This window comes from Aythya fuligula, chromosome 7 (assembly GCF_009819795.1).
Source record: "Aythya fuligula isolate bAytFul2 chromosome 7, bAytFul2.pri, whole genome shotgun sequence".
Taxonomy (NCBI): Eukaryota; Metazoa; Chordata; class Aves; order Anseriformes; family Anatidae; genus Aythya; species Aythya fuligula.
This window is the reverse complement of record NC_045565.1, coordinates 15,759,631-15,781,842: the sequence shown is the minus strand read 5'-3', so window position 1 is coordinate 15,781,842 and position 22,212 is coordinate 15,759,631. Positions and strand designations below refer to the sequence as shown.

The following is a 22,212-nucleotide window of genomic DNA, read 5'->3' as shown; positions in this document are numbered from 1 at the left end:
CAAAAGACAGATTTTAAATGATAGCAGTTCTTAAGTGGTTGTCATGCCTTTTTTTAAATTTAAAAAAAAAAAAAAAAAAAAAAGGCCAAACACACAAACTTGTTAGAATTAGGTTTTTCAGGAAATTGTAATGCACGTTGCTACTTGACTGGTCGTGCTTTGTCCAGGTCAGGCAGCACGCAGTCTCAGCAGCTTTTCTTCAGTGGTTGTATTGGGATGAGATAAATTCTGTCCTTCTGTTCTTGAAATTAAATATGTTGAACACTTCTTTTTTCATAACTTAGTATTTCATCAGGCTGCTCCTGAACAATATATGAGCACCAGGTCAGTGTTAGCACTACTGCAGCCTGTGCTGTGAGGTACTCGGCAGCTGCGGGGCCCTGCTGCTGTGGTGCCAGGTCTGGCATCCCCACCTCCAGGCCTGCTCCAGCTGGGCTTGGCCTCCCTCCTGCCTCCTGGTACCTCTGGTTTCTGCCATGGCCACAGGGACAGGGTGGAGGCAGCCTGCGCTCCCTTTAATTGCTAGTGTTCTTGTTTACCCCTGGCTGAGGGCTGGAGAAGGGTAAACCTGCCCTTGGAAACTTATTTGGCTTTATTTTTGGTGGGGTGGAACTCGGGGTATTCCAGGTTACTGGAGAAAGACGAAGTCGGCGTTGCAGACAAGATGTCGTGAAGCCTGAAGTTTCCTATTAAGTTTAGATGAAATGCAGAGCTGATGACCAAGATCTTCATTTCACGAACCCTTGGCTCTCACTTTCATAGTATACTAGAATATCTTGCTGAGCATTATGCTGCATTATGCTTTTTTTTTTTTTTGATTGCTATCAAGAGATTTAATGATGAGTTCACCAGTTTCTGGTGTAGATGCTTGTGTTGTGTGTCATTAGATTATTAATTTGAAACTGTGCTGAACCCTGTAAAACAATGCTATATCTTTTAGGACAACTTGAAAATCGCTCTCAGAAAAGCTGTCTTTGCAAGTTGCATGAATTGATTCCAACAAATTGCCTTTGTTTTCCAGTTTTACTTTGAACTTGTGGTTTTATGTCTGCCTTGTCAGATAAAAACTAAGGAACTATGGCTGGAATGGCTGGAGAACTTTGTGATTATTTTTCCAGCTCACTCCAGTGATGTGTGTGTTCTTGTTTTGTTTTGCTTTGTTTTGTTTTTTTCCCCCCACTTGTCCTGAAGTGACAGTGATGTGAGAATCTGAGATGCACGTGACAAAGCATAAAGGGGGGAGCTTGACTGCCTGGTGTGACAAGCTGTAACAAGTGAGCAGTAACAAGGAGCTGCAGAAACTCTTCGGAACTTTTCGATGGAAGACCTCCCTCCAAATCTGCTGCTCCTTTTTTAGTTGCTACAACTTCCTTTTTGCAAGAGTGTGTTCCAGCATGCTTCTTTGAAGCTAATTGTTTTTGAATAATGCTTATGATTTTGTTCTGTACAGCAGTACTAGGGAGCAACAGAACACAACTGTTGGTGTATGTGAGATACTGCTTAGATGTGTGTCTTGTATGTTTGCAATGAAATTCCAGTGTCTGTATTATTTTTTTATTTAGTTAGTAACGCCACAAGATGTGAGATGCTGGAGATCTGCTGGATATTGCCTATTTTTGTTGATTAAAAAAAAATTGTTGATTAAAAAATGAAAGGCTATTTTGCCAACCTTTGCAAAAGTTAACCTTTGCAAAATCCCTGACTATTTTCTCAGCAATTTTTGTGTCATATATGAGCTGAGGCAAACTATGTGTAGAGATTGCACCATTCAACATAATAAGTTGAGGTAAATCGCTTCAGCAGTTGCTAGCTTTTTATCATTTAGGAAGTGCCAGCTATTGGTTCCTACTTTGGCCAAGAACATACTGAGGTATAGCTGACATCTTCAAAGGTAGGACACTTAAAGTTTTGTATGTAAACTGGGGTTAAAAAACAAAACAAATAAAAAATGGACAAACAAAAAACAAACCAAAACAAATAATAATTTAAAACACAAACAAACAAAAAAACAATAAATCACTGCAAGAAGCCTAGCACCCTAGGGGGATATTCTGAATTTGAAACTTCTGCTGAGTCACAAAATTAGAAATATCCAAGCACCTTTTTCTACAACCAGCCCTGGGTCAAAATTGTTATTCAGTCGAAGCAGGAAGCTACTTTGGGCCGTGTGTGGCAGGAACCATCCAAATGCCTCGGTCCCTTTTTCCTCTGCCAGAATCCTGTGTGTCTGGGCCAGATACTGTGGCTGCAACTGTGGGTGAGATTTAAGATGCAAAACACAGTGGCAATGGCTAGAAGCAAAAGGGAGGAGCAGTTCTTCCCAGAAGCAGTAATTGCTGTTCCTGGTACCTCTGATCATCCCGTGGTAGAAGATTCCAAGAAGTTTCTCTCCAGCTGTTCACTGAATCTCCATTTTGGTGTTGGCTCTTGCATTTTTTTTTTAAAGAATGAAAGTAAGATGTTAGCAGTAAAGAAACAAACCTTCCCTGCAATTTTTCACATGCTGTTTTTTCCCAATAAAACTAATGCTTTCTGTGGTTTGGCATGTTTTTTTTTCAGCATAGCTGGAATTTCATAAAGCTGCAGTACTTGTGTCTCTAATTTACTGGGTACCCTCATCAATGTTTAAAAAGAAGTAAAATAAAATTAGACAAGGTGGATTAAGGGACATGAGGTACCCCAGGTACCTGACAGTTGTATGCTTAGAATTATGTACGCTGAACTATTCTGTAACAGGTGCCCAGGTGCCTCCACAGATGATAGAAGAGACCTGGCTGCTAAGCACAGCAAAAGCTGAGTGAGACTGCAGTGATACGGAGTTGGTGCTTTTGCCTAGTGTGACTGTAACAAATGTCTATAAAGTGGGATAAGTGTGTGTGTGTGGGGGGGGAGGGGGTACATCTTAAGCTATCTTTAAATAAATAAAATTTATACCAGAAAAAAGTGATATGTAAGACTGAGTCTTGCATATATTAGTTCTGTTACGGTCTCTAAATAAAGCTCTGCATTTTAAAGTATGATATACCAGTCTTGCTGTGTCACTATGAATAATGAAAAGGTGAATTCTTAGTATTTTTGACAGCAGAAAGTGATAAAGATTAATCAAAATTTGATATAATCTCAGTACTTTTAGTATCCTCCTGTTTGGAGGATTTTATTGCTTGAAAGTAATATTATTGCCTGACTTAGTGGTTTATGAGTTCATCAATGGACAGAAGTTTTTTTTTTTCCTGCATCTGACTGATTTTTCTCGATGAGGCATTTTTTAATTTGTGCTACAGATATTAAAGTAACTGTGTGTTTTTTTTGTTGTTTTGTTTTGTTTTGTTTTGTTTTTTCCTTTAGCGATGGAGACAGAACATATCTATGGGGGCAAAGCTGTGATTCAGTTACCAAATGTGTTGTAGTTGATGGATCCCAAGAGTTGCTTTATAGGTGTTGTGTTTACTGCCTTTGTTAGTTTTGTCTAAAGCACTAACCTGTACTTTACTGTAGAAATAGAGCCTATTGAACTTCATCATGATACCTAATGAGAATTGTTTTACAAGTGTGCATCCTTGTTAGAAAAACAAGGTGAAGGCTTCATTTTCAAGCGTGAAGAAGCTCACTTGAGCTCAGTGTTATTCATATAGGAAATTCAGCGAGTCTTTATTTAGAAGAAATCATTAAAATAATCTATAGATCTACTCATCAGAATCTCAGGGTCACCTCCACGACCACATGACTGTCCTCCCCAAATGATATTTTGCTATAATCTCCTTGTCAAGAAGAAGAGCTAATGCAGCAGCAAGGTATCCAGGGAATTTCAGTACTAGTGCTGGTAAGATCTGTTGTAGAACTAGTACAAACTAATTCCAGTGATACATTTATAAAGTGATAATAAGTAATTGTGGCGATCTAGAAGAGAACTGGAACCCTGCAGATTATTATTGTTTAGATTAGATTGTATGTATTACTTTTGTTAATTTTTTATGAGTTTTTACGTAAATGAAATTTTAATGCAAGATTGTGAAAACTGGTTTATTGATGAACTAATTTTGATTATAAACACAAGCCACTGTTTATTTCTGGTTGAAGAAAATCAGTATGGAAAGGCTAGATTATGTCTGAGCAAAAATAATGAAAAAAAATGTGACTAAAATATGGTTTAAATACTGAATGCTCAATGGGATAGTATTAAAAGAATACATTGAAGAGTTCAGTCTATAAAAAGAACAGCCTAGACTTTTACGCAAATTCAGATAATATTTTATTTCTTAATGAAATTACTGAAGGTCAACCAAAAATATTTTCTACCAATGTTATGAGTACTCTGAGCATCCAGAGTAATGATTTCACAAAAAAAAAAAAGAAAAGGTGTGAAGTGTGGTGACTGGCTTCAGAAAAGACACTTGCCATCAGATATTTCAAAAATGATTACTGCAAAAAACATTTTTCTTTATATACTCAGTGCTTAGAGACTGTAAATTTTTAGCACACCCATTTATAGTTAAGAAAACCATTTTGACAAGGTCCCTGCTATATGCTTAAGACCAAAGTGATAGGGCTGACCCTATTAAATGATCATAGTTTTCTGCATTCTGGTGATTAATAGGCTTTGGACTTTCCTGGCTTTCTTAATCCCTTTTAATCATTTAAACCTATTATTGTTTTGACTTCAATTTCAAAAGCCCTTTAAATCTGTCTTACAATATTAATAGCTACTTAAAGTCCCGATTTGCAAACATACTATCAGTAGGGAGTCTATTTTGCTGCAGTGAATAATTTAAAAGCAGCTATTTAGGAAAAAGTTTGATTGGGGGAGATGGGGAGGCAACAAAGAAAAAAAAAATAACAGAAAAGCTATACCTAGTATTTTTTATATTTAAAATAGTGATCATATCCATGCAGGAAAATTGTGGGGTAAAAAACACTTATAATTGTATTATAGTGCAGTGGGTATTCTTCTTCCAGGGTTTAGGAGTGTAATTTGAAATTAATTGTGTTTGAAACTTAAATCCATCTTTCATTTTCATAGTAAGTGTGGTATTTAAAAAAAGAAAAAAGAAAATCTTTCTGCTGGTATTCTTAGGATCTCTTTCACCCGGAAATTCCACAAGTTTTATTCTGAAAAACAGATGTTTATCTAGGATGTGATGCAGCTGAATATGACTACAGTCATAGTACGTCGGAACTGAGAAAAACATAGTGATGAAAAATGAAAACACCAGCACCTCTTCCTTGGGTTTTCAAGGATGTGGCTTCATTTTCTCAGCACTCATGTGCCCATTCCGGTATCTGTGCTTGAAGTCTGGAACATCTTAGAAATGGAACAGCCAAAATCTGTGGTTTGAGTTGCAGTTAAACTCCTCCTGAAGATACTTTGTTAGTCAGTGTTTTCTGCCAGTAGAGTGCTACACGCTCTTTTTCCCAGCTGGTGTTGATTCAGTGTCATTGGTAACAACGAAAAAGGCATTTATTTCCAATGCTCTGCAGGCAGAAGTATCTTAACTTTCCTTGATGATTTTTTTGTGTGTGTCTTTCCCGCTATCACTAGCGTGTGCTATACTCTGATCTACTTTTCTTCCCAATTTAAATGCTTTAGATAGATCCTCTGTTCAGGAATGTAAGGGGACAGAAGAATTACTGAGGCTGACCACTCACTCTGTTGATCTGCTGTTCTTTATTGTTCTGTTTGCTCCGCCCTATTTCTATATTCAACCAGTTCATTGATGTCTTGACCAGTTGACATAAGGTGGAAGCTCACATTGACTTAGTTGCAGATTATGGCATCTGATGTATCCCACCCACCCCCAAATTACTGCTCTGTGAGACGTGCGTTATCCCTGCCCATATTCTTATTTTCATTTACCTGCTTGACTCTGCATTTGTGTTTTAAAGTTACGTGTGAATGGGTTTGCCTTGCTGCCTGCTAGAATGGTCTGTTGTCACTGCATGCCCTTGCCAGTTTGATGTCATCTGTGGATTTCATCAGCACTTAATGCATTTAACTCCAGGTCACGCCTAGATGTGTGGCATGGTGCTGGGTCGAGTGCTGACCCCTGATGAAGTCAGCCGAGATGTGCAATCTCTTACATCCCCAGTACTTCACTAAAGGAATGTCTGAAAAACCTTTTAGGCAGTCTTCTCTTTTGTTAGTGTAAGTGGACTATTGCAAGACTGAGATTTTTTCAGAGGCAGGTTTTTGTTGGGATTGTGTTGCTATCATACAAACCCTTTGAATCTTTCTGTTTCTCAAGGAAATGTTTCTGGACTTGTGTTTTGTTTGGTGACAAAGCAATATCTTTTCAGAAAGAACCCCTTCTGAAATTGTATAACCCGTGTAAGGTCATCCTAGAGTAACAGCGGTTGGTGATCAGCTGTCGTTGGAGGACAGAAATCAGTGTTGAAAGGGTGCCTGGTCTGCAGTCGACTCGAGGCCAAGAGAAGCATGTGAAGGGATAGGTGGGGGAAGCCGTGCTGTTACAAGAGAGGTCAGATGGGAGAGGTGGTGAAGCTGGGAGAAGACAGCAAAGTAACAGGGAGGGGTTTGGAAGGGCGGGGAGGATCAAAAGCAGATGTATCACCCTGTGACAGAAGAAAAGCAGTGCAAGTCAGGCAAGAGACGGTGACTGTGGATATGAATCAAAGCTCTTCATTGGGGAGCTCTGTGGGGAAAGAATGATGTTTTAAAACAAATATTTGGACTAGGTTGTATGTGCCAATGACACACAACTTTAATTTTGGTTTAGCTGTTTGTGTCTGGTCCACGATGAATTTGGCTGCTGAATTTGTGCATAAGGTCTGGTCTGGCTTGTGCTTTTTTGTTTTCATCTGGCTTTAGAAAATGCATAGCCGCTGGAATTTGAGTTAGCCAGTCGAATGTGATGATCCAAACAAATGCAAGTCATGCTGCTTGTGCTCCTTGTTTTTGTATGTGAAAAGGTTTACCAGGCTAATCAGTAGATTGAGGCTACATGAAGCATTATTGAAACTCGTAATCAACTATAGCATTGTCAAAAATGCAGAAATACTGCCTTGCTCTGAGTAGCATTTTACTGCCATTGGAAAAGCAATTCACTTACTGTCTTCTGAGCTCTGTGTAGATTGAGTCAGAAGAAATGGAGTTAGCAGTTAGGGCATCGTTAGTCATCTTATGTAATAAATTCCAGAAGGAAATTAATAAAAAGGCTGACATCCTGTACCTGTCCCCCCAGACATCTCATCAGCTAAATATTCTGGGAGATTGGGTTTATTTTGTGCACTGGTCTGTAAATGCTTGGTAAGATAGTGTGACAGCAGGTTCACATGTGGCTGTGCTTCTAACCTGGACGAGCTGGTGGGATGTGCTAACAGCCTTTGGTGAAAAGCAAGCAATGCGGACTGAAGAAGGATGTGTAAGCACCAGTGTCCCGCTGGCTGGCTGGCCTCGTTTTAGAGGATGAATTATTAAGAAAAACCACCAGAAGAAGGACTGCATTTCTGTTTTTAGAACAGTGAAAGTAGCTTTAACATCACTTGAAAGCTGAAACAGCGTAACTGCTGAATCATTCTTATGGAAATGCGTTCTGACTGATCTGAAGTGCAGGAAGGTTGCTCAAGGCCTCAGGGGTTTTTACTGGCTTTGTTGAGAACTTATGAAGAAATGCATCTGCAAAGCTCTGACTTAAAAAAAAGGTCTCTTCTTTTATTGATGAGACATAGCCTGCTATAGCGTGATTCTTGTCGAGTTCACACAACCAAGAAGCTTTGGGTTTCTGGCAGAGAAATCACTTAGTTGCTTTTTTTGGTGACCTTTTTTGTGAATTTCATTTCAGAAATGTACCATTTCGTGAATTCCATTGTAATCAATCTGGGAAACAGTTAAAATAACTGCAGCAAAGCCTGTCAGGTACAGTGAGCTGATGGAACAGCAAAGCTGTCATTGGATCATTGAAAGGGGAGCCAGGATAGTCAGAGCCATGGATGGTGGCAAGGTTCATGTTTATTATTCATCAAACAAGGCAGAGGAATGACTGCACAGGTGTCTATGTTCAGAGCTTCCTAGAATGCCTTACTGTTTTTGTATTGTTCAAATAACTTACATATTTTTTCATGCTGGCTACTCACATTGACAGGTAATGCAAAAAAAAAAATCCTTTTATCTCTAGCTTCTTGTTCCTGCACAAGTATTCATGAAAGTATTCATGAAAATATTACTTGGATATGTGTGTGTGTATGGATGTATAAGTTTTGTGTACTTCCTTGTTTCTGGCTAGTCTATGTGATAGAGTTCTTGACTCTTCTGGCCCAAGCAGCAGTGTATATCCATGCTGATTTTTTATTTTGAACTCTGTGCAGTTTTCAGCTATTCTTTTTTCTTTATTTTTTCCTGGCTGATGGATTCAAGTCAGAAGAAATTTCAAAAGGGAAGTGAATTTTGAAGCAAGGATGTTGTATTGTAACTTTTAAAACCTGTTTAATCATCACCAGTCATAAGTTTTTGCCTTAGGACAGGTGAGTTTTACCAGCCCTTCAGGAAAGTCTGGTACGTAGAACAGATCAGAACTTGATATTCACTTTAAGTTTTTCACTTGTACATATTTAGCGTATGCTTTTTTTTTTTTTCTTTTTAATTTGGTTAAGGCTTTGTAAAATTGAATGCTGCATGAAGGGGAACATGCCTTACAGCTGTTTGTTAAATTAAGAGCTTTTTTGCAAAAATGCTGACTAAAGTTCATGGGCATTAGTTTCCATACCTGTCATATTAGGAGAAATAATAAAAAAAAAAAAAAAAAAGTGAGTCATAGGATTGCTGTTTCAGAAGGATTTTTAAAGTGCATTGAACAAGTCAGAGCTGAGCTCACAGGTTCTAGTGTGCTTTTTTTTTTTTTTTTAAGACATTTCATAAAATTATATCTCTGTAAAAACTGGAGATGATAATTTTGTATGTAAGTGCTGGGAAAGTCATATACTTACAAGAGTAGAAATGAGTGAAAAATATGTATGCTTCATAGTTTTGATTTTTGTTTTTCCTTTTGGTAGCACCATAACCAACTGTTGGCCAGAGTTGTATATCTAGCTGTTACATACATAAAACTCTTCCAAGTGGCCTTAGCATTTTTATAGAGTATATTTAACTATATGTACCTCCATATTTCCTTAATGTTATTCCGCCTCCATATAATGTCTGTCCTCAGTGTCTGCGATAATCTTTTAGTCTTTGCCTCTGCTACTTTATTTTCAGGCTTGTTGAAAGGGAAAATATTTAAAATTAATGTAGTATTGTTTGGGGGTGGGGGTTAATTTTGATATTGTTATGTATATATCTGTGCGCATACATTAAACTTGGCTCTAGAAATGTGAAATGTAGGAAGGGAGGAAATATCCCATCCCCAAGTTCCCATCTGAATAACTGTAAACAAATGGGAGAAGAAAGGTTGAGAGATTTGGGAACGCCAGTTTGGGAAGGTGAGAACATGCTTTATTACTAAATTCCAATAAATTCAAGCTTCTTTCATTGAAATGCATCTCTGGTTTATTAATAGTATGGAGTGAAGGAGTTACGGCCTAACGGGAGGTATTCGGATCACCTTGCCTAGCAGGCTGGTGTGGACATCCTTTGTCATTACTCCCCACTGAAGGCAGAGAGATGCTTTTCCAGAGATTCAGTTGGAGTTGGCTCTGGGTTTCTGGATGGAATTTAGGGGGGGTTAGCTTGCACGCTTCTCCTGATAATTTCAGTGCCTGAACGTGCCTCTTTGTAACCAAGTTAGAAAGAATGCCATTTAAAGTACAGAAAAATAATAGCTCCAAACCAGAAGAAGGTCGTGTGAGGGGCTGTGAAACTCCTCATTTAAACTGAGGCTAGAGGATGGATGATAAAACAGTGATCTGATAGCCTATGGTTGCAAATGCATTCCTTGAGCTTTGATCAGAATGGGGTGTGCTGGAGAGACTATGGTGGAGCATAAGAAATTCCCTAAGGAACCAAGTAGGGGGACAAAGCTAATGCTTCCTAAAGTGGAGGCTTCACCCAAGGTAAAGCCAGCAGACTGTCCGACTGCCTGGAATAGTTGCTTGCAGAGTGCACAGGCTGGGCTGTGTGTATCTGGCCAGGCAGCTGAGCTGGCTTGGTGGAAGCTTGCAGCTGTGCGGGGTGATAGCGCTGTGCTGGGGGGCTCTGTCTGCCCCTCGGCATGCCTGCGTGCAGCTGCCCTCTGGGCACGGGTGGCTGGAAGGTTGGCTATTCTTTCAGTAGATTAAATGTTCCCGAAGGACATCAGGAAGCGCTTTAAAATATCATTTTTGAAATGTACTAGAGTTTGTTTTGACATTTACCTGCAATCTTTCTGTAGAACATTACAGATTCTTATTATTTTGAAATAGTCTTCTGAGCAGCGATGAAGAAACTATTAGTGGTTTGAACTTTTCTTAAATTGGTATTGGATAGTCAAAATTAATAATCAGTATTTAATATGCTAGGATGTATTAAGCTTAAGTTTCCTCTGTTTTCTGCCCAGTGAGATTTCAAGTTGTGGTCCCTTCAGCTCCTTTGCCCACTTCTGAAGCATATTTGCTTCTGTTTCTAGTTTAATAGTAGAACTGTAAATGTGGAATACATTTGCAGTGTGTTGTTTCAGTTGCTTAAATAGTTCAAAATGTCCTAAGTTATTTAAAATGTTCAGATTACGTATCTTTAACCTCAATTTTGCATTTTTGCCTCGACTCTTAAATTTTTTTTTTAGAAATCTGGGGGAGAGAAATTCTTCCAAATCTAACCTTCATCAGTTAGGGAAAGCCAACTGGTACTTATCAATCTTGCCTACGAAACACATGTTGGCAAACATTATGTAAGCTGTTCACTGTGCTAGTTGCACACTTACATTTATTAAATACTTCAGCTGCGTATGAAATGTAATATGCATCCTGTCTTAATGCAGAAAGTACTAATGAAAGTGTGACTTCTACAAGCATGCCCATTTTGTGGGAAACTCCCTGACGTGTAGCTGTCATCAAAGCAGTATCTTCAGGAGGCAAGGAGGAATATTGGAGAAACAAACAAAAAAGGAACATTTTCATGGTACCCCAGATCAAGCCCCACGCCTGTTCAGCAGCGTTCCCCTCTGCTGTACAGCTTCTGCTGTAGCTTGCTTAACAAAGCAAGTAAGTAGTCAGTCAGGCATGGCTGTCTGTGGCAGGTCAATCCTTTTGCCAAACAACCCGATTGCATTTTAAGGCTGCGGGCTGCAGAAGTTAGTCCTTGGACTTCTGACAGATGTTCCTTTGGAATGTCGTGAGAGCTGTCGTCTTCTTCTCTGATGTATTACTATTTGCTATCAATAAAATGCTTAAGGCATGACAAGCAGCGATCTTCAGAAGGGTGCAGTAGTGTTATGAAGCGTTGGGCCAGACCTTGGCCATTAAAGAAAAAGGGTCTAACACTATTCACTAAGGAAAACATTGATCTGTAAGGTCACAACAGTTCAAAATTTGTGGCTTAAGGAGTGAAATAGTGGTAAACTGTAAAGAAGATGCAGCAGTTAAAGCAGGTGGCCTGCATCTGTTATTGGACAGCGCGTTGTGTAGTCTGCTCTGAGTCAAATGCAAACACTGCATTTAGAAGGCAAATGTGGAGGGGCTCCTCTGTACCCTGGTTAGAAGGAACTCCATGAAGGGTTGAGTAGGAAGGTGGATAAATAGATGCAAGTCAGCAGGATGCTCTGGGAAATAACCAAAGGCAGTGTCTGGGTATGTAAACAGGAAAAAATGGGTCAGGTTGTTGGTGTCTTCTATGTTTGAATGCGGCACTGGTGAGCTTGAGAATGTGTCCGGGGTTGATGCTTGCATTTTAAATCAATTCTGGAAAAAAACACACACACAGCAGTTTTAGAGAATATAATCAGAAAATGATATAAAGAAAATTTTATCTGTTTATCTCAAACAACAATCAATATGAGGGATAGCTTGCTTGTAGTTAGTGGCCAGAATCTTTGCTCAGAAGGAGTAATGTGTAGCTCTGCACTTGATGGCAGAATGGAACAAAAGCAGAGACACAGAGGCGATGGAGAGCTCCTTTATTCTGAAGCATGAGCAGTTACTGTTTGCAGAATTATCAAAAACATTCTTTACTTGTAGCTGCTTCCATTATATCCATTACATATGGGGGCAGCCCCACATTGTAGTTAGATCTGTGGAATATTTTGAGAGGGCAAAAGACTTTTTTTCTGAGACGCAGCACAAGCAAGGTCACTTTTTAAAGGTTTTTCAAAGTGACTGACAGTGTAGCCTGCAGCAGGACTAGCAGTGGCCCGTGCTGGGGAGGCCAGCTTCTCTTCTTCTTTGGATTAACAGTGCAGGCAACCCATCCTCTGAAACTGCCTGCTAGCTCAAGCTAGCAAAGGAGGCTTCCTTCTCTCCTGCTCTCCTTTTCATCAGAGGTTTCCTAAGTGGACTGCAGATATTTTCCTCATAAATAGCCTGTTAAAATATATTTGTGTGTACATATTTCTTTTAACTAGAAAATGTTTTAGGTATTGATATAATACTTTGATTTACTTAAGAGGGGAACATTGCAGCTAGTTTTAGTGTTTATGTTGTCTGTAATCCTCAGAAACATGTTCTGCCAGATTGAAATTTTGAGATCAGTGGATAGTTTCGATATGAAGTGCAATGATCTTTTGATATGTAGTCAGTCCAAGTGTCTGGTCTTATCTGAAGCTGGGATAAAAGCAAAACTTTTGAGTGATAATAAATTTACTTTAAGAAACATTTAGAATTTTCTTTAGAAAACTTTGTTCTTGCAGTATCAGAGTTGTCTGAATCATTAAATATCACATAGTATGATAATTTGCTATTTTAAAGCTATATTTTATAGCTAAGTTCTCAAGTGAATAATTGTTCTTTGTTTCTTATTTTCAAGGTATGGGCTGAAGCCAAATGACCAAATTCTGGCAGAGGAGAAGCACAAAGAACTGTAAGCCTTTTATAGTGATATACATGCCTGTTATACGTATTTACTTTTCTGTGTGTCTACATACCTTGTTATTAAAGACCTGAAACAGAAATCTTTTGTTTTCAGAAGTAGCTTCCATGCTTCAGTCTACTGCAAATTATAACATATGTCTAGAAATGCATTGAGTTTCTAAAAAGCAAGAAACAAACAAACAAAAAAACCCCACAATCAATTCATTCTTGAATAATTATGTTCTTAACTGCAGTTCATATACACACAATTTAAATTTTGTACTGTTAATCCTAGTCAATGTCTTTTTTATAGAATTGGTTACACTAACAGTTACTGACTTCCTGCAGTATATCCGTGTATAATTGAAGTAAATATTTGTTTAGCAGAAATTGGATGGAAGACTTTTTTCAGGTTTGGTGTTGACTCACTATTTAAATTTGCCTGGCTGTGTGATGTTATGGCCATCCCCACCTTTGCAAATTGTCAGCACAGTCTGGCTGTGGTTTGTAACGTAGTGAAGAGTCACCAGAGCCCTGTCAGTTGTATTGAAACCTAACTTTAATTGTACTGATTGCCTGTTTTGGCTAATCTGATTTTTGTAGCCTAAAATTACTGTTCCTTGAGGAAAAAAAATAATTTGTTTTTGAATGGATCATTCTTTTGTCTTGTAGGAGAGTGGCCATGCCATTGGTAGCTTAATGAAGCATTTTAATAACAATATCTTTCATGATTTTTATCCCTCATTAAAGAGGTGCCCAAACCGAAGAAGGTGGAAGTTCAGATTTATTACAATTTTAAGTAATCTCTCATGTTCAGGCATAATAATCCTTCCTTTTTATTTTGACACAATAGTTATTAAAATATAGAAGCTCTACATTTGAGTTGGAAGCAGATACTGCATTCTGTGTCTTAAGTATGTGGACATTTATTTGGAAAACTATTTTGTACCAGTACATATTGCATCTAGTTATAGTCTAGGTGATATATAGACAGGGAAAGATGCATTCTGAGCCTGGATTTTGTCAACTCTTGTTTCTTTTTCCCAGTTACGGTAAGTTTTAAAACATATACTGAAGTTCTTGAAGTTACTGACTTGTGAACTATATACATGTTTTGAAAGGGAAGGGAGACTTGTTAGAGCTTGACATGCTTTATTTAATAACTGATTCATTTAATCTTAGTCACTATATTAAAAGTAATCACTAAACAAAAGATGGCCCAGTTGGAACATTCCTGCTCATTTGTACATTTAAGCATACAGGTTATGTAAGGTCAATATTGTAATATTTGTATTTCAGAGTTTATTTAAATTATGAGGAACTTTAAGAAAAATAATGCAAAGTAGTTGTCATTTCTATTACTGATGTTTTTAATATCTGCATGTTACTACCACTGGCTGAAGAGCTATGCTCAGTGCACGCAGTCCAATATTCTTGCCTCATTCACTCAGTGAAGAGTGAATGCTCTGAAGAACTTTCTATTTCAATGCCCTCTCTGCCATCCCTCAAGTCTGTATTATATAACTGCTTTTTTGAAGATCGTTTGAATGAAAGACTGTAGAAAACGCTTTATTTATCAACATTATTTTATTTATTCAGGGCCTCTTAAAAACACTCTTATAGTCATTACAGAGAAGTCATATATCCAAATGAAATATAGCTATTCAGGATTCACTTACATATTTCTGCCCTTAGCATCAAGATGGTAGGGGATTTGTTCCCTTTTGTGTGCATCTTTATGCTTAGATAAAAGAAACAAATTTTTTAAACTTCCAGCCCTTGCACCCAATTGTCTTTTTCTGTTATTACATTACCAGAATTTTATATTATTTCATAATACTCCCAAAAAACTGCTAAGTAGTTTATCCATATGTAAGATGAGGTAGCTGTTTGAGAGGAATTAGTATTTATAACTGTCAGATTTTTCCATGTTAAACGTTTTAATATTTCTCAGTAAGGTCATAGTTACCAAACAGTAAAAATGTCTTCTGGTAATTAACATTTAATTCCTTTGGGAAAAAAATAAGTGTGTGCTAAAAGCATTAGTGATTGAATTACTAGCCAAATAAAATTTCCATGTTCTTTCTGCAGATGGAACAAGACATTTAACTTATATTTATACATCATGGTAATGTACCTGTGACATTAAAATGGCCAGAGCTCCAGGCAAAAGACAAGCAACAGCAGTTGCCTTTGATCAGTAGATAAGATTGGTTTTATGTAGAACACTGATAATAGAGCATTGGTAATAGAGCATAATTATGATTAAATATGCTAGACCATTTAAAAACTATACCAACTGGAAGTACCGAAAGTACTAGCAAGTTCGGGGGCTAGGCAGAAGTTAAATGACATGCAGGTCTGTGTTTTGGACAGTACAAGTTGTACTGTGTACACAAGTTTTATTTGCACAACAGATACTGATTAAACAATGTTTTGATGTGCAGTATTTCATTTGAAGTAGTTTAAACATACTGAAATCCTGTCCGATCTCTCTAAGTATGTTGCATGTTACTTAATTGCATATTACCTACTGATATCTTTAAAGCATGTTCACTTCTTAAATGGAGTTAATTAAAAAGCAAACTCAATAAAACTACCGTTCTGTGTGAATCTGCTGCAACAGATCCTTTCTTGAGCTTTTCATTGTTATCACTCCAGTAGCTCCTGAGAGGATCTGTGTCCTGTTGGTTATAATGAAGGAGTTGGAACAGGCTTTTGCCATTGACCTTGGCATCTTCTATGTGGTTGGATACTTAACCAGGGAAAAACTCTGGTAGGTCAGTGTCACCTTGTGTCAGGACAGACCTTTAGGACTTCTCCAAATTGCTGTGTGCTGTTCTGCCTGGACTGTGTTAACCATAAAGTACAGAACAGGTTAAAGAAGGTTGGACCTCAGAGCACTTGCAGTCCTTCAGTTGTCTGATTTGACTTACAGATGAGTCATTAGCTACTTAATTACCCTTTCCTGATATTTAGAAAGATGTTTTTTATTTAAAAGAAATCCCAGTTGTAGGGAGTGGTGCAAGATAAAGTACCATTAGGGTAATTGTTGCTGATTTATTTATAGACTTATTCTTCAGTTCCATGCCCTTTTACTAAGGTGTTCTGAATCTGTCCTAATGCTTTAGAAGTCAGTGTAAAGAGGAGTTGCTTAGACTCTCTGTATTTTTTTTTTTGGTGCCCAAATTCCTCTGCTTGAAATATTTTAACTTCAAGTCTTTGAAATATCGGCAGCTTTTATATTGACTTACCTAGTAAAGAAGAATTCTTTGGCATTCACCTAATAGAACCATGATTTTCTGACCATCAGATGTCCTTCAGTTTCTTAGCAGTCACTTCTGTGTAGCTGTTCCTAATGAAAAAGTAATTTTTTTTCAAAAATTAGTGTCGTACCTCCAGAGATAATTGGGCCAGTTACAGCTTGACTTGGCTTGATCCTGTTGTCCTTGAATCTTAGCTATCTAGAGAGGTAAGTACAGCCACTAAGAGAGAGTGGAGTTGGTTTACAGGCATCATACTAAACTTCTATTTTAAGAGCTAAGGTATGAAAGATCACTTTTTTTTTTTTCCTGCTTCTAATTCACTTGTACTGCAACAGCCATGTAAAATGACCGTTTGTTTTCATTAGTGTATTTTTTTTTTTTGTATCTGATAGAAATTTGGTAGCGCTGAAGTTACAAATAGATGCATATACGTTATTTTTGGAGTCCAGCTGGAATTGTCTAAACCGTTCTGCTGCCCCCCTGTCAGCTCTGAATGCACACGAGGTGGAGGTCACTGTCCTGTGGCTCAGCCAGGGAATGGAACGCGTAGAGGCTCTTCAGCCAGTTTTGTTATAAAATTAGAAGATTAGTTCAAAACATCTTAACTGATGAGCAAGCCAAACATGTTGACTTTTGTAGTAAATCAAGTGAGCCATCATCTTTGTTTTCACTGGCTCATCTGTGATGTTGGTTATCTGCAGAGAGAATAGCAGACAGGGGAAATAGTAATATCTTCAGTTTGCGTGGGTGAAGAGATGTCCGTGTGATGTTTACAACATCCCACAAAACAACTAAACCCACTTAACTCTGAGGGGAAAAAAAATAATTCCATCTTGTAAGGTTGCTGAGGAAACTTGGACTTAATATGGTTGGTGGGACCTTAATGTTGCATACTTTTCTCCCTCTGAGAACAATAAATAAATACAGACTCTGAGAGAAATGGAAATGCTTTTCTTAACCCTTTGTATAGTCCTTACAAGAGTTGCTCCTATTTTAAATTCTCAGAGTTGGACTCAATGACTTCAACTGAAGATCATGTTGACTTGTGTGCGTTTGTTGTTTCAGCTGATTTTTTTTTAATTTCTTTTGACTATAGTTCCACATCAAAAGTTTTCAAAGAGAATAAATTGAAGCTAACTGCAGCAAGTGATGGGATGTAGCTTGTATCTTGTCTTGATATTAAAACAGATTTTTTTCTATTTGTTTTCCGAATCCCCAATCTGACTAGAAATACAGAGCCCATTTTCATTGGCATTAGTTGGCAAGGGTGGTCTATATTTTGTTTTGAACTTGGTAATGTGAATAGGCAACTAAAGTATACTTATTATGAGACATCAAAGTCTCTTGTAAGTGCTGTGTGGAATTTAGTGATAGCACGGAGTCTGTAAGCAGTGCTCCATGATGCTTAGTTTAAGATTGCTTTGGCTGCTGGTTATATGATGTTATAGGCTGTTTTGTTTAAATGATTTTAGCCATGGCTGAACACTTTTTTTTTTTTGGATGTTAGTTCAAGGGGAAAGAAGGAAATGTGGGACTTGTTTTGCGCTCCACAATTAGCTTTGTTTTCATAACTTATCTTTTTACAGAGATAAAGATCACCAAATGAGAAAGGGGAATAAAATAAAACACAATCTTTCTTTCTCTTCTGTCAGCTGTTTGATGTGTGGCAGTCAGAAGGGAAGACAGAGATGTTGCTCTGATGCAAGTTGGCCAAGAGGAATTTATTTTTGTACTTGGTTCTTGGTGGCACGCTTGCTATATGAATACTTTTTCATAGCAAAACATAGCAAGGGAGAAGGGGACTCTTTAGCCTGAACAGCCTGATGGGTAACAGAGTTTTGACTGATCCTTATCATCTTTTTTTGTTTGTTGTTAGTGAGTTCTTTTCTGATTTTGCTTAGCAAAAGTATAATTGAGGAAAGTGGGTATTGGAAGGCTAAGTCTTGGACATGCAGGAGGTTTGTTTGGGTATTTCGGAGGGCCTTGGGAAAGAGGAGAGAAATTGACAGAAGAGGTTTAGAAGGAGCCTACGTAAATTAGATGGGGGATGTGGAAAGGATTGGTTTGTTGGTATGTTGTAGTGGAGTTTGTTTACATTTAGCAATTACCATGTATCTATCATGACAATTAAGTGCAAAAGCTAATGGACTTAACCCCAAACCCATTTGCTATGCAGCTGTGCCTCACTGATGTTCGACATGATGTGACAGAGATGTGGGTGCTGGGGACCTAAAGGGGAGCAGCTGTCTGACTCATGCTGTTGGAGCCACCCAAAAGCTACAGTATTTTGTGCCACTAGAGGGTGTAGCTTATCTTATCTTCAGTAACATTCTCAAGATCTTCCCTTATGTGTAGCTTTTAGGATTTGCTGTCCAGTTGGTATGTAGTCTCCCTAAATTACTTTTGTTTTATCCATCCTTTTTTCCCTTGAAAAAATAAAAGAGGGTAAAAAATCTGGGGGGAAGAGAGGGAGAAGAACTAAAATATCGAAAATACTGAGCTTTAAATCTTTTGTCAACCTCCTCAACATATGCTGACAGCATAGATGATTTGCGTGGTTGGGGTAATGTATGAACCTGTCACAGGCATCTGTCAAAGCTGTTGAGTTACTTTATGTAATATATGTCATTTACAGTTACTTTTCAGTAGATTGTACTCTTTTTAATGTACTTTTTTAATACATACTTTTTTAATACATAGTATGTATTAAAAAAAGAAGAAAAGATTTGGGAATGAAATAATGCGCCCCCCAGTTCCCATCTTTACCAAACTTAATTTTAGATTTTGACCTTTTTTGTTTAGATCAAGCTACCATACCAGCCTGTTTCTTGCTGTTGTGGTTTGAACATAAATTTCAATAAAAATTTCTACTGTTGAATTGATATATTTTTAAAAACAAACAAGCAAACACAAAATCTTTAGAATTGCTAAAAATGGAAACTTCAATACTGTCCCTTTAATGGATAAATAGCAATTTAGAATCATCAGTCTCTTTAATTGCCATAGCAAATATAAATACTGTTGCATGTTGATGCTTGTTGTTCTATATCATCAAGCACAAAGATGAAGCTTTCATTAAATGCCTGGTACTTATTTGAGCTTACATATTTGAAATACTTATTTGTTCTGTGGATATTCAAAAAATGTGCAAGTGTAATGAAAGACTGATTGGAGAACTTTGTGCTAATCTGGACTGCGTTTTGTTAATCCTATTCTTTGGGTTGTTGGCTCCCTCTGTAGCAATTGCTTTAAATTGCAGTTTGATTTCTCTAGAATTGTTTTATTATTTCTGTGGTGTATTTTAAGGCATGACTAACATGTACAGAAAGAAACATTTGTGGCTAGCTACAAAACTTCTGCTACAGATTGTTCCATCTTCTTTTCCATTCCCTTTTCTGCCTGCCCAATTTTGCTGAATGTGGCACCAATGCAAATCTGTGCTATACAAGTCACCTTATGAAATAATTGCTAACAGTCAATTCTGCATGAAATTTCCACATACCAAATTTAAATTAGAGCATAAATGCTTTTTCCTTTTGTTGGAGACACACTTTACATTTGCTTCCATTTAAGATGCAAAAATTGCAAGTGTTGTAACTTGTTTTCTTTTGCTGCATATACCTGAAATTACTGTCAAGCACAGGCTAGCAGATAACCCCCACCATTAAACTGAATGCCCGGATATGTAAGGTTCGAGTATTCTCAACTCCTGTAAAGGATTTCAACTTGCCACTCATGGAGTGTTCATAGCAAAGGCTTCACAAACAGCAAGAAATAGTTGTACCCTGTTGTCCTCTTGGGGTTCGTATTTCCATAACTGCAGTTTGGGCAGCCAGTGAGGGATGACATTCAGAGAAATGAGGGTTTTTCCCTAACTGCTTCACTTGACATCTCTCTTATTCTACAGTAAACTCAAAAACAGTGTGGGGAAAAAACAAAACAAAACGCAAATGGTGTTAACTTTATTTTACAGTAAGTCCAGGTATGCGCAAACAGCAATGCTAATATGTTAGCAATGACATATTAGAAGACCCAGTTTTATATATGCAGACTAGTTCTTCATTTTGTGCTGTATATTTCTTTCACTTTGCGTTCTATTGGATAGAGATTGGAGTGCATTACAATAAGATGCTATCTTATGCTGCAGAGCTTGCAAAATATTTTGGGATGGCTATGTATTAGTTAAGATAGCAGGAACGGCTTCTGCATCTTTGATGGTATGCTGCAGGTGCAGAATTTAGAACTGGACACAAACTGTCTGGAGAGGATAATGTTGTGTTACGCAGTGTAGTGCTAAGCTCGAGATGTTTTTTAAATTTAGAAATGTCCAATTGGTCAGTTTACTAGCTTGGAAAAATACCATCTGTTTTATTGTCTCTTACAAAGACCATGTAAATAAAGATTTTCTGTGGGATGATTTTGTGCCATTAATGTAATTCATCTATGCAGCTCTTGCAGCTTATCATGCAGCTTGAAATATCTGGAGAGAATGAGATTTTAATTAAACGTGTTTTTTTCCTCCTGTTCTTTTTACCATAGCACTTACACATGGCATTTGTTGCATAACCTACTTGAGCATTTTATGAAATTAAATCAGTTTCATAAATGCACTGTGTGTGGAGGAGAATCTTCAGAAAAACTACTGACATCTTCAAATTATGGTTTTGCACAGATTTAAATGGAGAAAAAAAAGGCAAAGCTGTTGAAATGGTTGTGTTAGTACTGGCTTTGCCACAAGGTGGTGCTTCATATAACAGCTAGTTTTATGGTGATTAAATGAAAATACAATAAAAGATGCAAAATGTCTAATTCTTTTAACCATTTTTAAGTACTTGGTAGTGCACCGTTGTCTTAATTACTAAGTCTTTCTTAGGAAGACTTAAGTTTGGGATGGGGAGGCTTACTACTTAATTAGAGACTACTGAAAACAGCAAAAATAAGAAATTTACGTTGTGGTGCATATCATATGCAAAAGAAATCTGCAGTTTGAGCCTGAGATAACAGATACACCTGAGTATACCAGGCAGATTGTGTCTTGTGTTTGTAACACAGATCACAAACATATTTAGTGTTCAGATTCTCCATCGTAAGTAATACAATAATATAGTAGGGTTACAAAACCCAGAATGATAGTTTAATGTAACACAAGTTCACAAAACTTGTGTAGTTTTGTCTTTCTGGTATGATGTGCTTTCAGATCACTTACATAGGTTGCTACTGTGATTGTCAAAAAGCAAGATAATGAGATTATTGAAAACCTGGCCAATGCAAAAGGGTCACAACATTCATAGTTTGTTTAGTCCTCAGAGTAAGTGGATAATTTAAGCTTTAGTATTTTTGCACTTTAATTTTTTGGGGAAGAGGAAAACACCCTACTGTAACAGAATGCTATGCTATATATGCTATAACTGAAGTTTAAAGTGCCAACATCTTTCATTTGGTAGCTGATTTTTGAATAGCTTCAAGCTTTTCTGAACTCTGAATTTTAAAAATATAATGTACTGCTTAATGGCACCTGTGTGCACTAGAGAGTGTATGTATGTGTTCTGTTTAAATGCACAAAATATGAAATGTATTGTTTCTTCATAAGAGACATAGTCATCATTTTTCCTAAGTAGTCAGATAACGAGATCTATTGTGGTGTAGTCCTGTTGTTCTCAGAACTTCATGTGCTTTTCAGTGAATAGCATGGTATCTGTTTCTCCTGTGCTGGGATTTCAGTTTCCTTATTATTTTTTTCCACTGAGACTATTTTGGAATGAATTGTCACAAGTGAAATTCAACCAACATCCTGCTTATTACACATTGTGGGTTTTTTGAAAGCACAATCACATCAAATTTTCAGTTTTCAAAGCTGTTAATGCAGCATCTCTCTTTACTAATTTATCTTGAAAAGTAACCTCACTTACAGATGTAAGCCCTCCGAATAAAAAATATAATAACCTGTACAGTTTTACTTGTGACTGAAAAAATATATGTCTTTGTCCATTCAGTCTTTTCTGGGGTAAGCTTAACCCCTAGA

The 22,212-nt window shown here is 37.4% G+C and overlaps 1 protein-coding gene across 2 annotated transcripts in view; it reads left to right on the top strand.

Moving 5' to 3' along the window:
* ADK (adenosine kinase) overlaps nt 1–22,212 on the top strand; it is a 278,657-nt gene that overhangs the window by 18,201 nt on the left and 238,244 nt on the right. For both annotated transcript variants that reach the window (XM_032190900.1, XM_032190901.1), the window contains exon 3: nt 12,881–12,934. In XM_032190900.1, coding sequence (XP_032046791.1) covers nt 12,881–12,934 — 54 coding nt within the window. The remainder of the gene's footprint in view (nt 1–12,880; nt 12,935–22,212) is intronic.